Source organism: Jaculus jaculus, chromosome 6 (assembly GCF_020740685.1).
Source record: "Jaculus jaculus isolate mJacJac1 chromosome 6, mJacJac1.mat.Y.cur, whole genome shotgun sequence".
Classification (NCBI taxonomy): Eukaryota; Metazoa; Chordata; class Mammalia; order Rodentia; family Dipodidae; genus Jaculus; species Jaculus jaculus.
In genome coordinates this window covers 119,995,013-120,009,008 of record NC_059107.1, presented here as the reverse complement: position 1 = coordinate 120,009,008, position 13,996 = coordinate 119,995,013, and the positions used below count along the sequence as shown (strand labels likewise).

The following is a 13,996-nucleotide window of genomic DNA, read 5'->3' as shown; positions in this document are numbered from 1 at the left end:
AAAGTCAGAGCATGCTTAAGCTTAATAGGTAAGCATAAAATTATAGCAGCCAGAGAATTTAGTTAAGCTGTCCTCTGTGAGATAAAACATTTCTGTGTGATAAATAATTTAGCCAAATTGTAGACTTTAAATATCAGGGTTTGGTGCTTTTTTTTTTCTTTTTTGATTTTTTGAGGTAGGGTTTCACTCTAGTCTAGACTGACCTGGAATTCACTTTGTAGTCTCAGGGTGGCCTTGAACTCACAGCGATCCTCCTGCCTCAGCCTCCCGAGTGCTGGGATTAAAGATGTGCACCACCACGCTGGGCTCTAGTGCTTATTTTTTAATCAATAGACTACCAGACGTTTTTTGAATGGAGGAACATGGCCAACATGATCATTTAGGAAATTAACCTGAGTTGGTAAATTTATTACTTCTGTGAGGGTCCTTTCTTTGTACTTTTTATACTTTGTTTGTTTGTTTTTCAAGATAGGTTCTCATTCTGACCTGGAATTCACTATGTAGTCTCAGGGTGGCCTGGTACTCACAGCGATTCTCCTACGTCTGCCTCCTGAGTGCTGGGATTAAAGGCATGTGCTGCTAATGCCTGATGCTGTATTTTTTATACTTTTATGAGTTTTATTAACTATACTCATACAAATTATTATAAGCCTCACACCAGTTCCAGAGTTACAAATTTTAATAATTAAGGTATCACAAAGGCGAAAAATAAAAATCACAGAAGTCTATGGCTAGCTTCAAGAATGAGTAATATTGAGTAGTCTAGAAACATCTTATTTCACTGTCAGAATGTCATACAAACTGGTGACTTTGTTAGTAGGAAGTATTTTTTTTTTTAAATCACCTTTCGAATCTCAGTACATAGCATAGTAAACACATAAGTAGGGTGGAATTGAATGTAAGGACACCTATTAAAAGGGAGAAGTAAAAGCTGAGACCAGAGGTGACATGTCTCTGGCTGGGGTGACCTTGGTGGATGTTGTAGAGGTTAAAAAAAAAATCCAGAATTTAATGATTTTGTCAGACATTGGGGGAAAAGTGGATTTAGGTCTGAGTGATGGAAGGAAAGGATGTAGGAGTTGGTTTCTGAGGGAGGTAATGAGTGCTATTTTTGTGATAAAGGGTGTGTTGGAAAACAAGATTAAAACCTTTCTTTTAAAATATTTATTTATTTATTTATGATAAAGAGAGAGAGAAAGAATAGGCATACCAGGGCCGCTAGCCACTGCAGACGAACTCCAGATGCATGTGCCTGCCACCTTGTGCATCTGGCTTATGTGGGTTCTGGGGAAATCAAACCTGGGTCATTTGGCTTTGTAGGCAAGTGCCTTCACCACTACACCATCTCTTCAGCCCTCCCCTTTAAAAATATACATATATATATGTATATATATATGTGTGTGTGTGTGTATATATATATATATATATATATATATATATATAAAATATATTAAATATATATTTTTTTCACTTAAAACCTTTCCTTTCTTAACTGAATTTTAGAATGGGAAGCTAATTTGTCATAAGGTCTAACTACTTGGATAGAAACGTTTTGGAGATACACTAGATTTGAAGAAACTGGGAAGTTACCTGAATAAAGGGTATCTGACCTTGAGTGTTGGTGTAATCTGCAGTAAGAGCAGGTAGAGGAGGAGTAAGCAACTGCAGCAGGTTCTAGCCATCTGTCTACTGGAAGAGAACAAGTGAGGTAAAAATGGGAATGCTAGTGAAACGTTTTAGAAACTCAAGGAGAGAAACTGCATGGCGGAAAAGCTGACGGAATTAAATACACACATGGAAGATGAAAACTGAAATTCCTCCTGGAACATTTGAGAGTTCTTTCCATATTGTTTCTAATTTCCTGAACCTCAGATTTTTATTTTTAAATCAAGGGTTCAGCAAATGCTTTTGTACCTCCTTAGCCCTTTTGATATTTTAAAAATATTTTATATAGTTATTTATTTGAAAGAAAAAGGGGCAGACAGAGAGAATGGACATGCCAGGGGCCTCTGGCCACTGCAAACAAACTCCAGATGCATTACCACCTTGTGCATCTGGTTGAGCTGGGTACTGGGAAATTGAACCTGGTTCCTTAGGCTTTGTAGGCAAGAACCTAAACCATTAAGCCATCTCTCCAACCCTAAATGACACTTCTTAAAGGAGTCTCTTTACTTAACCCATTTAGTAAACTCAGGGTGTTTGTTGGATTCTCGAATATTTAGATATATGAAATTAAATCACTCCTGAGAAAATCTGTTCTTTTTTTAGATGTTGCCATATTCAGAAGTTGCTGAAGTTCAAGAGACAGTGAGTAATATATGATAGCGTGTGAAAATGTGAATGTTTCTGTGTTTTGAAGTTTAGCAGTAGATATTTCCCATTGTACTTAATCATAGATGATTATCATTATAAGAAATAGCAAGAATAAATAGGAAAGATCAATTCAAAAATTGTTTAAAGTTTTCAAAATACATATTACCATAAAATGCTTCAGAGTACTATACCATATTACATAATACCTGAAAAATATAGTAAATAAAATCTTGTTTCCTGAATATAACCACTGTTAATATTTTGGTGGGATTTTTTTCCCCAAATTTGCATGTATTTGTAAAAATGGAATCATGCACTACAAATTTCTTTATAACCTATTTTTAAAAAACTAATATGTAATGGATGCTTTGTAGTCAGTTAAAAAATTAAAGTCTGTAGTATTTAATTGTGTGAATGTTATGATTTAACATATGCTTCAAGTAGGTTGCTGTTTTAGGGGTTTTGCACGAGGATCTGAGTTCAGTTCCCAGGCATGGTAGTGAATACCAGCAATCCGAGCACTGGGAAAGTGCCGACAGGTGAATCCCTGGGGCTTGTTGCCCAGCAAGTCTGCTGAGTCAGTAAGCTCCAGACTCATGAGAGACTCAGTTTCAGTAAGAGGTTGACGGAATACCCAGGATTATCCTGTGGCCTCCACATACTTGCACACACTTATGGGCACCCACATGTGTACCCATGCACACAAAGGCACACATACATACACAAAACAGGTCACTGGTTATTTTATTAAATAGTGTTATGATCACTATCTGTGGACATATTGTTTTGAATATTTTGTGTGCTCACCTTAGTGATCCTAGAAGTAGAATTGCTGCATAGGTTATTCAAAAGTAAATGCCTCATAGGCCAGAACATATTCTCTAACAGTGATGAGCTCTAGCTCCCATACTTCTTCAGAATTTATTTCTTCTGTAAAACACAAGGACAAAATGAGCAAGGAATAATTTTTGCAGAAGATTACAGTAAGATGAAAAATTCAAGCTAAGTATAGAGTGATGACTCTTGTTCTCAGAACAAGCAGCTCCCAGCTGCATAATGCATTCCTTTTCTTCTAAAAGCTGAAGAGAACACTAAATAGAGCGCGCCTGACTTTCTGTATAATCTTCCACATTGTGCTTTCTGAGAGCGGCTGTAGCAGGGTTGCTGTTCATAGTGACCTGATGAACCCCAGTGGAGGAAGAGGTGCCTCCAGTGGTGTCATGCTGGTTGAGCCCTTGGTGCTTTCCCATAACTGCCCAGTGACTGTGTAAGGTCTGTTTGTAAGAGAGAAGTACTGGGTAAACACAATGAATAAGAGTTGTGGGTCAAAGAGATTCCTTCTCTGTCATGAGGTTTTGCTTTGGTTGAGACCCAGGAGTTTCCTAGCTTGAAGGGCATGGTGATAGACTTCTACCTTGTCTTTTGTATTTCTTTTCTCCCTCTCCCTCTCCCTCTCCCTCTCCCTCTCCCTCTCCCTCTCCCTCTCCCTCTCCCTCTCCCTCTCCCTCTTTTCCTCCCTCCCTCTGTCCGTCCGTCCCTCCCTCCCTCCCTCTCTCTCTCTCTCTCTCTCTCCTCTCTCTCTCTCTCTCTGTGTGTGTGTGTGTGTGTGTGTTTCCCCCGAGGTAGGGTCTCACTCTAGCCAATGCTGACATGGAACTCACTCTGCAGTACCAAGCTGGCCTTGAACTCACAGTGATACTCCTACCTCTGCCTTCCAAGTGCTGGGATCAACAGTGTGTGCCACTGCACTCAGCTTATATTTCTTAAAGATAGCATACTTAATACTAATTATAGATTAGGTTGCAAATATTTTGATATACAATAACATTAGATCACATTTTTTCATATAGTGTTCTTTTTAGGATATAGAATAATAAATATTTAATTGAAATACTGTGGTCAGGGCTGGAGAGATGGCTTAGCCGTTAAGGCTCTGGGACAGCAAAGCCAAAGGACCCAGGTTTGATTTCCTAGTACCCATGTAAAGCCAGATGCACAAGGTGACACATGTTTGGAGATGGTTTGCAGTGGCTAGAGACCCTGGTGTGCCCATTTTCTCTCTCTCTCTTTCTCTGTCTCAAATATATGAATAGATAAAATATTTCAAATACTTTGGCGGCACATGAATTGATAGTATGTAAAAGTTCTAGCCATGTGCATTATTTACCTTGCTGCAGGGATAGAACATGCAAACAAAACAGCTTATAAAAGAAAAGGGCTTATTTTGGCTTACAGATGGTGAGGAAAATATGGCAGAGCAGACAGCTGGAGTGTACTGTCTCCACATCAGCCAGAAGGAAGCAGCCTAACGTATTGGGCTTGCAGATGAATGATATTGCCTCAAAGCCCACCCCAGTGATATACCTCCTTCAGTAAGCTTCCACATTCAAAGGCCCGTCCATCAACTTTTCCAAATTGCCACCAGCAAGGGATCAAGTATTCAAAACACAAAGCCTATGGGGGATATTTAATTCTAACACCACACCATGTTATCAGTATTTTACTGTTAGATTTATGTATATATAAGTTTGTTGAGGAGTTGTAGATATTAAATGTGAAATAATGGCAAACTCATTAATTTTCTCAAATATAAAAAAAATGCTTCTTTGAACAAACTCCATCTCACCAGCCCCAAACTGAAGTTCTTAGTTTCCTGCTATCAGTGATGGATTAGTATTTTAGCAGAAGCTAAAAGGAGTACCTAGCTTTTTATTTTATTTTTTAATATTGTGCAAGATATTTACATAGATGATGTTTGACATCAATAATTTCACATTGTCTGTCTGTGTTACATAACATAGTACAGTGCAAGGTTGACTCAGCCTAACAATCTAAGAAGAAAAAGCTGGTGTGTGGTCTCCATTAGTAATTCAAGTAACTTGGGGACAAGATCTGTCAGTCTTACTACTTCTGCTCTGCTTCCTGTTAGCATCACTCATAAGCAGTGGGAAGATTTCATGTGCATTCAGACTGATGTTGCCTTGTTTCCATTTCCTCTGGGAAAAGGTTTCTGAAGCCATACTTCATTTTCACTGCTTCATCTTCTGTTTTGAGGTGGTTCAGATTGAATCTTGGTTTTGTTGTTCATTATATTTTGGTTTCTTGGTGGCTCTGTTTTTATCCTACACCCTTTCCCCACCTTCTTAAGCAAGGTGAAGGAGATTTATTTCAGAACAAGGTGGAAAAACATTGAAGTGTCAAGATAAGCATGTTTAGGATTTGGCTAGCATACAAAGAAGGAGAAGAAAGGAAAAGAAAAGAGGAAAAATTATTCCTTGTGAGTTAGAACTCAAAAAAGTAGACAGGCCAGGCATGGTGGCACACACCTTTAATCCCAGCACTTGAGAGGCAGAGATAGGAGCATCGCAGTGAGTTTGAGGCCACCCTGAGACTGCATAGTAAGCTCCAGGTCAGCCTGGGCTACAGCTAGACCCTACCTCAAAAAACAAAAAAATGAAACAAACAAACAAACAAACAAACAAACAAACAAAAAAGACAGACCTCACAGCGAGGGTCTTCAAGCAGCTGTCCACATGATATTTTTCAGTGTGTAGGGATTAAAGTATTCAGGTCACAGAACATCATAATTTATGTTGTTTTTTGTTTTCCAGCCTGAATCTTTCTCTGTAGAGGCCTTATGCATACAACTGCCTTCTTGACATTTCACGTGGATGTCAACAGACTTTTCAAACTTACTCTTTCTCAGTGTTCCCTGAAACCCAGCTGCTCCCAGGTAATAGCATTTCCATCATGCCTGGTGCTTAGTTCCAACCACTTGACACCATGATTCCTCCTCTCTTGCTTCTAACTTGTTCTCTTTGGAAACTTTGAACAATCATGCAGAGGGGAGCTGACCTCCCGTCACCTGTGCTGCTGACACCTCGTTCCAGTTGCTCAACACACATCTCTTCAGATTATTTTAGCAAATTCTTAATTATACCCTGATTCCTTTACTTTTATCAAAATAGCAGTCAAAACAATCCTGTTAAAATGTAATTAGGGGGCTGGAGAGATGGCTTAGTGGTTAATGCTCTTGCTTACCAAGCCTAATGACCTGGCACACTCATTCATATCCTCTCTCTCTCTCTCTCTGTCTCTCTCTCTCTCTCTCTCTCTGTCTCTCTGTCTCTCTCCCTCTCGTCTCTCTCCCTCTCTCTTTGTGTGTGTGTCTTCTATCTCTCTCTCTGCTTACAAATAAATAAATAAAATGTAAAAAAAAAGTAATCAAACCATTACAGTCAATCCTTTTCTGAGAACTAATGCTCCCCTGTCTCATTCAATAGATAACCAAAGTCACAAGGGCCTATGAAGCCCTCCATAATGTAGCATTCCTTTTCCTCTTGGATGGCACCTTTCACCACTCTCTACTTTCTCCTTGTGTGCCCCCATCTGCTCCTTCCACACTCTTGCCCAGGCCTTCCACACTCGCTCCTGCTCCAGTCCTCTGTACTTTCTTTCTGTCTGGAATACTTTTCCTCTTTGGGTCTCCTTGGCAAGTTACTTCATCTTATCCTGTTAGCTTTGTAGTTGAGTGTTTTAAGCCTACCCTACATGAAACTTAATGAGCTCCTTTTTGGTAATGTATAAAACATTACATATACAATGCCCACATTCTCTGCTTTTTCGCCCCCGTTTAATTTTCCAACTATGTATTGTATTATGAATTACTACTTAAGATGTTCTTGTTTGTCTTCTTCTCTTAAGCATAAATACCACCCTGACAGGATTTTCTTTATTTTGGGTTGTGCTGAGGATCAAACCTAAGGCCAGTGCTAGATACGCATTCTGCCACTGAGCTACATCCCCAGTTTAGGACAGAATTCTTTTCTCTTTTGTTTAATGCTAGTATCCTTTGCTGCCTAAAATGATAAATGTCTATATTAATAACCCAGTACATATTTGTTGGGCAGATGCATACCTACGATGGGTACTGTTTATTTTTATCATTGAGTGCCTCAAATCAAACACATTAGGATTGATTCATTGGAATCATATAGAGAATGGTACATTTAACCTTAAGTGTAACAAAATTTCTGGAACAAATATTCAGAAGCTACCATATATTCTAGAAATTATTTTTAGAGGTAAGTAGGCAAGGAATTTAACTTTATAGAAGTTGGTATAGTATTGTAATTGTCAAAATTTGAGAATATAATAAAACTGTAAAATGAAAATGAACGCCTTTAATCCTAGCACTCAGGAGGCAGAGGTAGGAGAATTGCCGTGAGTTTGAGGCCATGCTGAGACTCCATAGTGAATTCCAGGTCAGCCTGGGCTAGAGTGAGACCCTACCTCTAAAAACAAAAAACAAAAAACAAAAAATTAAAATGAAAGATAAACTCCAAAACTTTCAAATGTGACTGGCTTTATGAACTTAAATGTGTGTGTGTGATTAGAACCACTGCTTTCCTTTAGGAAGTTGCTGGTAAACTTAGCAAAAAATGGTAATTATTTATGTCATTACAGGAAAATTTTTAATTTTATTCTTTTTTTTTCTTTTAAAATTTACTTAGTTATTTGCAAGGAGAGACAGAGTGTGCGTGAGTGACTGTCACTGCAAATGAACTTTATTCATCTGGCCTTATTTGTGTACTGAACCTAGGCTATCAGGCTTTGTAAGCAAGTGCCTTAAACCTGTGAGCCATCTCTCCAGCCCATCATTACAGGAAGAAATTTTGAAGATGTCTGAAGCATTTGCAAAGTTTATCATAGTTATCTCTGTTAGCTTCTTTCTCAGTTTTCCAACTTTATTTATTTTTTTGCTGCTTAACAAAAATCCCAAAATTAATTAGCATACAACAATAAACATTTACTATGTCGAATTCTGTGGGTCAGGTATCCAAGAGCAGCTTGGATGACTGTGACTCATATTTGTCATGTGGTTTCAGTTAAGACTCCAGGGCGATTTTGTTATCTTCATTGAAAACTTGTTTGGGTAGATGAAGGGTGGAGGCCAGAGGTCCTTTTCCAAGTTCACTCAGTATTTGTTGGCCTCTTTACAAGACTGCCCCATGAAGGGCCATCTGCCTTTCTCCACAATGATTTATCTATGAGAGCAAAACACTGTAAACCGGATGGTAGCCACAGGCATTTCACAATCTAGTTTTAGGAGAGATACCCGTCACTTTTGCCATATTCTCTCTCTCTCTCTCTTTTTTGGTTTTTCAAGTTAATGTCTCACTCTAGTCCAGGCTGACCTGAAATTCACTATGTAGGCTCAGGGTGGCCTTGAACTCATGGCAATCCTCTTACCTCTGCCTCCCAAGTGCTGGGATTAAAAGCATGCCTAGCTATAGTCTCTTTATTAGAAGTAGAGACCCTGGGCTGGAGAGATGGATTAGCAGTTAAGATGTTTGCCTGCAAAGCCAAAGGACCCAAGTTTAATTCTCCAAGGCCCACATAAGCCAAAAATACAAGGTAGCGCATGTGTCAGGAGTTGGTTTGTGGAGGCTGGAGGCTCTGCCACACCCATTCTCTCTCTCTGCCTCTTTCTCCTCTTTCTCTCTGTCAAATAAATAGCTACATAAATAAATAAATATAATTGAAAAAAAAGTAGAGAGCCAAGCATGTGTTATACATGCCTGTAATCCATAAGCTGAGGCAGGAGGATTAAGAGTTTTAGACCAGTCTGTGCTATGTCACAAGACCCCATCTTAAAACAAAAGACCTCCCCCACAAAAAGAAAGAAAAAAAAAACAACACATACAACTAAATACAGCAATAGCAAGTTGCTCCAGCTCACACTTAGAAGGGGTTGTACATCGGGAAAGAGAGGGCACTGGATACCATTTTAGATTGTCTACCACAACTATTTTAACCTCTTACTCTTGACTCTTTTCTCAAGCTTGCCAATTGTAATAAGGACTTGACACACGTGATTCAATGTCAACAAAGCTATACCCTGTGAAACTGAATTCAGTTCCTAAAAGAATAAGCTCAAATGAGAACTGTAAAAAAATAAAAATAAGCAAAGGGCTGGTGAGATGGCTTAGTGGTTAAGGAGCTTGCCTGTGACACCTAAAGACCCATTTTCGACTCTCCAGATCCCACATAAAGCCAAATGCACAAGGTGACACAAGTGTGCAAGGTCACACATGTACACAAGATGGCACATGTGTCTGGAGTTAGATTACAGTGCTTGGAGGCCCTGGGCCACCAATTCCCCCCTCCAGAATACAAAAAAAAAAAAGGTAGAATAAATGCCTCTAAGACATTAGAATGTGATCTCTAGACTTGCTCAGTAGCCATCGCTTTAGGCAAATAATGGGTACAAGAATTTCTTCATGTAGTTGACAAGTCCAAAACAAACAGCTACCTTGTTTTGTCACAACTGCCTCACTATAGTTAAATATGAAATAATCAGTGGGTATTCTGTTGCTGCTCTTATTTTAGTTTTGATTTGTCACTGTACTTGGTATATGAAATGAAGGCAAGTTGAGACCTGTGTGCCCACCAAAGCTGACCTAGACACTTGCAGGCAACATTTTTAGTGCTGCTACAATAAAAATGTTACTACATGAAGAGGTCTGCAGTCATTCTTTTTTCCAGTTACTTTTAAGTTCATTTATGTCTTGAGTCTTCTTTTTGGTGAGGTGGAACATACCTGTAGTCCTAGCTGCAGCAGCAGGTAGATTGTTCATTTGAGAGCTATAAAGGGCCACCATATAGTGAGGGAGGAGAGAGGGAGGGAGAGAGGGAGGGATGAGAAGTGGGGTGGGCAGGCAGGCAGGCAGGCACTCAGACTTATTTCTGGCTTCCTAAAGACTAGTAGCTCCAGATAATATGCTTTGTACTTATTGAATCTTAAGAAAATTTTGTCTTACTTAATGAACTTATCTTTGGGTTGTCTCACAAATATTTCTCGGGCTAATTTTGCCACTTGTAAAAAAAATTGTTCTACTTCATTAAAGACTTTGGAGAAGCTCTTTGCACAATGCTTGGCATAATCATAAGCACTCAGTGAACATTTGCTTTTTTGTAAAAAACTAAATCTTCATAGTAAGTGCTGTGATGGCTACAGAACTAATTAGTACAAGAGTATTGTGTCGTTTTAAGCTGTCATAATTTAAGGATGAATAATTCTTAGTGCACTTATACTTACACATTTTTTTCATGCAATTTATTAACTTTTCCAAGTTTCATTAAACTTAAAACAAGTTAAAAAAAAATAAGTTTTTTTGGTTTTTCGAGATAGGGTCTCATTCTAGCCCAGGCTGACCTGGAATTCACTATGTAGTTCCAGGGTGGCCTCGAACTCTTGGCAGTCCTCCTACCTCTGCCTCCCCCAAGTGCTGGGATTAAAGGTGTGTGCCACCATGCCTGTTCCTAAAGTAAAATTTTAATTAAATCTTATGAAAACACTTCAACATTATGATATTGTAGCCATTCCCAGGAACTGTAATGACCTGTTTTCCTTAAGGCTTATAAGATGACATTACTATTGCTAGCTTTTTCTAAATTTAAAAATAATTCTTTGAGGCTGGGCCTTAATGTAGCTCAGGCCGATCTGGAAGTTACACTGTAGATTGGCTTGGTCTCATGGTGATCCTCCTACCTCAGCCTGTTGAGTGCTTGGCGTGTACCACCAAGCCCAGTTTTTCCAAATAATTTTTACCTCCTCTACTCCCTATCTTGAAGTACCATGGAAAATAAAATATTTTGGTGATTCTGTTCTCTCCTTGCCTTCATTTCCCAGAATTAAAATGAGTATTTGGTATTACCTAAGCCAAGATTTCTGGGATATATGAAAGGGAATGTCTTGTAAATTGCTGCGGTGAGGGTTACGTGCATGCGCTTCCTACTGACGGACTAACTAACACTGTTTTCCTTGTCCTTTTGTCTCACTGCTGCTTCTTCTTGGTCTGGATTGCTTGTCTGCTGCTCAATCCCTCTGCATTAACAGCTTGTTGGTGATAGCAAAGATGTTCTTGGGCCATCAAGTAAGTAGCAAACTTGGAATATCATGTTTGGGGTCATAATATTTTGATGTTACTTATAAGTGGCAAATGGTATTTCCATTTTGAAATTTTCTACTGTTCTTTCCAGGTAAAGACTAGAGATGGTTAGTCAGTGCCTGTCGGTTTCTCTGCCCCTCTTAAGATTTGTAGACAGAGTTTATGTATATAGCTTGGTCATCTAGAGAGAACCTCAGTTGATTCATGAACTCATTTTGGTCATAATTTTGGACCTCATCCTTATTGTATTCCTTTGTGTAATCCTCACAAGGCATAAAGGGATGACCCAGTGGCTTCACAGCTTCACAAAAGTAGGGAAATGTTTAGTTTGCAGAGTTTTTATATAATTTGATTATGAAATTATATTGGGGAGTTTAAGTAAAACATGTTTCATCTTAGAGATTTGGAAGATCACTCTTCATATCCGATTCACTTTAACAAATTTTACTAAGAAAAGGTTTTTTTTGGGGGGATGGGATAGACACTGTGCTAGCTCTTGAGTATGCACAGTGGATAAAACATGTCCCCTAAGGATTTGTAGTGCTCAGCTGGAGAATGATTAGGGCAATTTTTATATTAAAAATCCCAAAATTACTCAACTGAGGAAACCCCATAGGTCATCTAATAAAATAATAGTTTTTATAGATGAAGAGCCTGAAGCTAAAAGCTTAAATATCTAAGAAACTAAGACTTGATTCCTAGGGTTCTACCACTGATACTCAGAAAGGAGAAGGACCATGCTGGGGAATTCAGGTTTAACTAAATAGTCAAAAGTTTATTGTGACATAAATTTGAAATCCATTATTACAGGCAATTAGTATATGCTAATAAAAAATACATATATAAAAATCTTCGTTCTAGATCAGTTCTCTTTTTTCCCGAATGTTGTTTATAATCTGTCTATAATTTTTGAATGAAAAGATAATAAAAAACATATTAAAAGTCTTCCCTTTCTCCCTCTATTCCTTTCTCTCCCCACTACCAGTTTTTTGAGACAGGGTCTCACTTAGAGCTGAAACTCACTTTGTAGGCCAGGCTGGTCTCCCAACTCTCAATCCTACCTCACCTCCTCAGTGCCTTTTGAATTTTTTTTTTTTTTTTTTTTTTGGTGGTGGTGTTGTGGTTCAAAGTAGGGTCTCTAGCCCATGCCAACCTGGAATTCATTATGTAGTCTCAGGGTGGTCTTGAACTCATGCTGATCCTCCTACTTCTGCTTCCTGAATGCTGGGATTAAAGGTGTATGCTACCATGCTCGGCTTAAAATGTTTTTTAATTTCAACAATTTGTACTATTTGGAATATGTTGTTTATTATTCAATTAGCATTGTCAGAGTAGTAGTACATTCAAAGGTAGGGCTGAAGAGATGGCTTAGCAGTTAAGGTGCCTGTGAAGCCTGAGGACATTTGTTCAAGTCTCCAAGTCCCACTAGTAGTCAGAAGTAGCAAAAGTGATGCAAGCCTGCAGCGTGCACACAGGGGCACACATGTCCGGAGTTCATTCACATCAGGTGAAAGGCCCTTGCATGCCCATTTTCTCACTCTCTCTCTCTGTCTTTCTTTCTCTCTCTCTCTCTCCCTTCCTTCTTCTCTCCCTTCCTCCCTCCCTCAAAAAAGTAATAATAATAAAAAAGAAAATTCAGAGGTAGAACAACATAAATCTCAAGGGAAATAGAACTTAAATTTTACTTGGTACATCTTATGTTGGCTTCTACTTGGCAAACACCAAACTTTGAAGCTTTAAAATTTCTTCAAGTGTTGGTATTGAGTTGAGTTCATAAGGTAAAGAAGATGTTAGATTTATATTCTCCTTAGGAGGTTCACCTAGTACATTAATCATAGCATTAGTAATTATTCTGGAGTGATTTCTGATTACTAATGTGAGCAGCAAAGAAAGTTACTTGTACTATAAGTAGAACCAGCAGAGGGCACTGTAACACTGTCATTATTAGGTGAACCACTAGTCAGAAATTACACCAGATAATGTAATGATTTATTTACCCCATGTCTTTTTAGTCATTTTTCAAGTATTTATCAACACAAATCATTTGTCAGTGGACATATGCAAGAACAAAGCAACTGCCCCTGTTAAACTTGTATTTTCAGCACCAGACTTGGATTACTTCCCATGGAATAGGCCTTATCCAATGAGAGAGCATGGTTTTTCCATAATAGACACGTGACCACTGTACCAGTTGGCACATTTGGCTTGGTTGGCCAGCTGTGAAACTTGCAGGATCCACTGCTGTTTAAGACTATCGATGGCTTTTCTATCTTAAAGGTTTCATAGCTCTTTCTAGCATCTTGACAGCAGTCAACAGGGAGGAGGCTTCCAGCTCAGCTCCAGCTTGTAGCCCAAGCATATGGAGTCTTCAGCAATAGGGCCTTACCATCTACTTCGGGTGGACAATTATGAACTTTGGTAGTAGCCTGTAATGTTTTGGGGTCATCAGGGCTCTCTGACCCAACAACTTGGTGGCCATTATCAGAGGAACTAAGTGAGCGACAGGAGAGTAGTGGGGATGAGTTTGGAAAGATAAGCAGGTGCCAGACCCTTTGAGTCATTAGACTATGGATTTTTTTTGCAAGTAAAATGAAAGCCCCATGGTGTGTGTATGTGTGTGTGTGTGTGTGTGTGTGTGTGTGTGTGTGTGCTGCCAGGAATTAAACCTACGGCTTCACACATGCTGGGTAGGCACTTCAGTATTGAGCTACATCCAGACTATTGATTGA

The 13,996-nt window shown here is 38.9% G+C and overlaps 1 protein-coding gene across 12 annotated transcripts in view; it reads left to right on the top strand.

Moving 5' to 3' along the window:
- Positions 1 to 13,996, top strand: part of Osbpl8 (oxysterol binding protein like 8) — a 229,757-nt gene that overhangs the window by 124,015 nt on the left and 91,746 nt on the right. For 4 of the 12 annotated variants that reach the window (XM_045151709.1, XM_045151707.1, XM_045151715.1 and 1 more), the window contains 2 exons: positions 2,269 to 2,307; positions 11,216 to 11,252. The exons of 2 other annotated variants lie outside the window; for them this stretch is intronic. In XM_045151709.1, the coding sequence (XP_045007644.1) occupies positions 2,269 to 2,307; positions 11,216 to 11,252 (76 nt within the window). Of the gene's footprint in view, positions 1 to 2,268; positions 2,308 to 5,924; positions 6,047 to 11,215; positions 11,253 to 13,996 lie in introns of all 12 variants that reach the window. 6 more of the 12 variants (XM_045151711.1, XM_045151710.1, XM_045151717.1 and 3 more) reach the window with 3 other exon arrangements.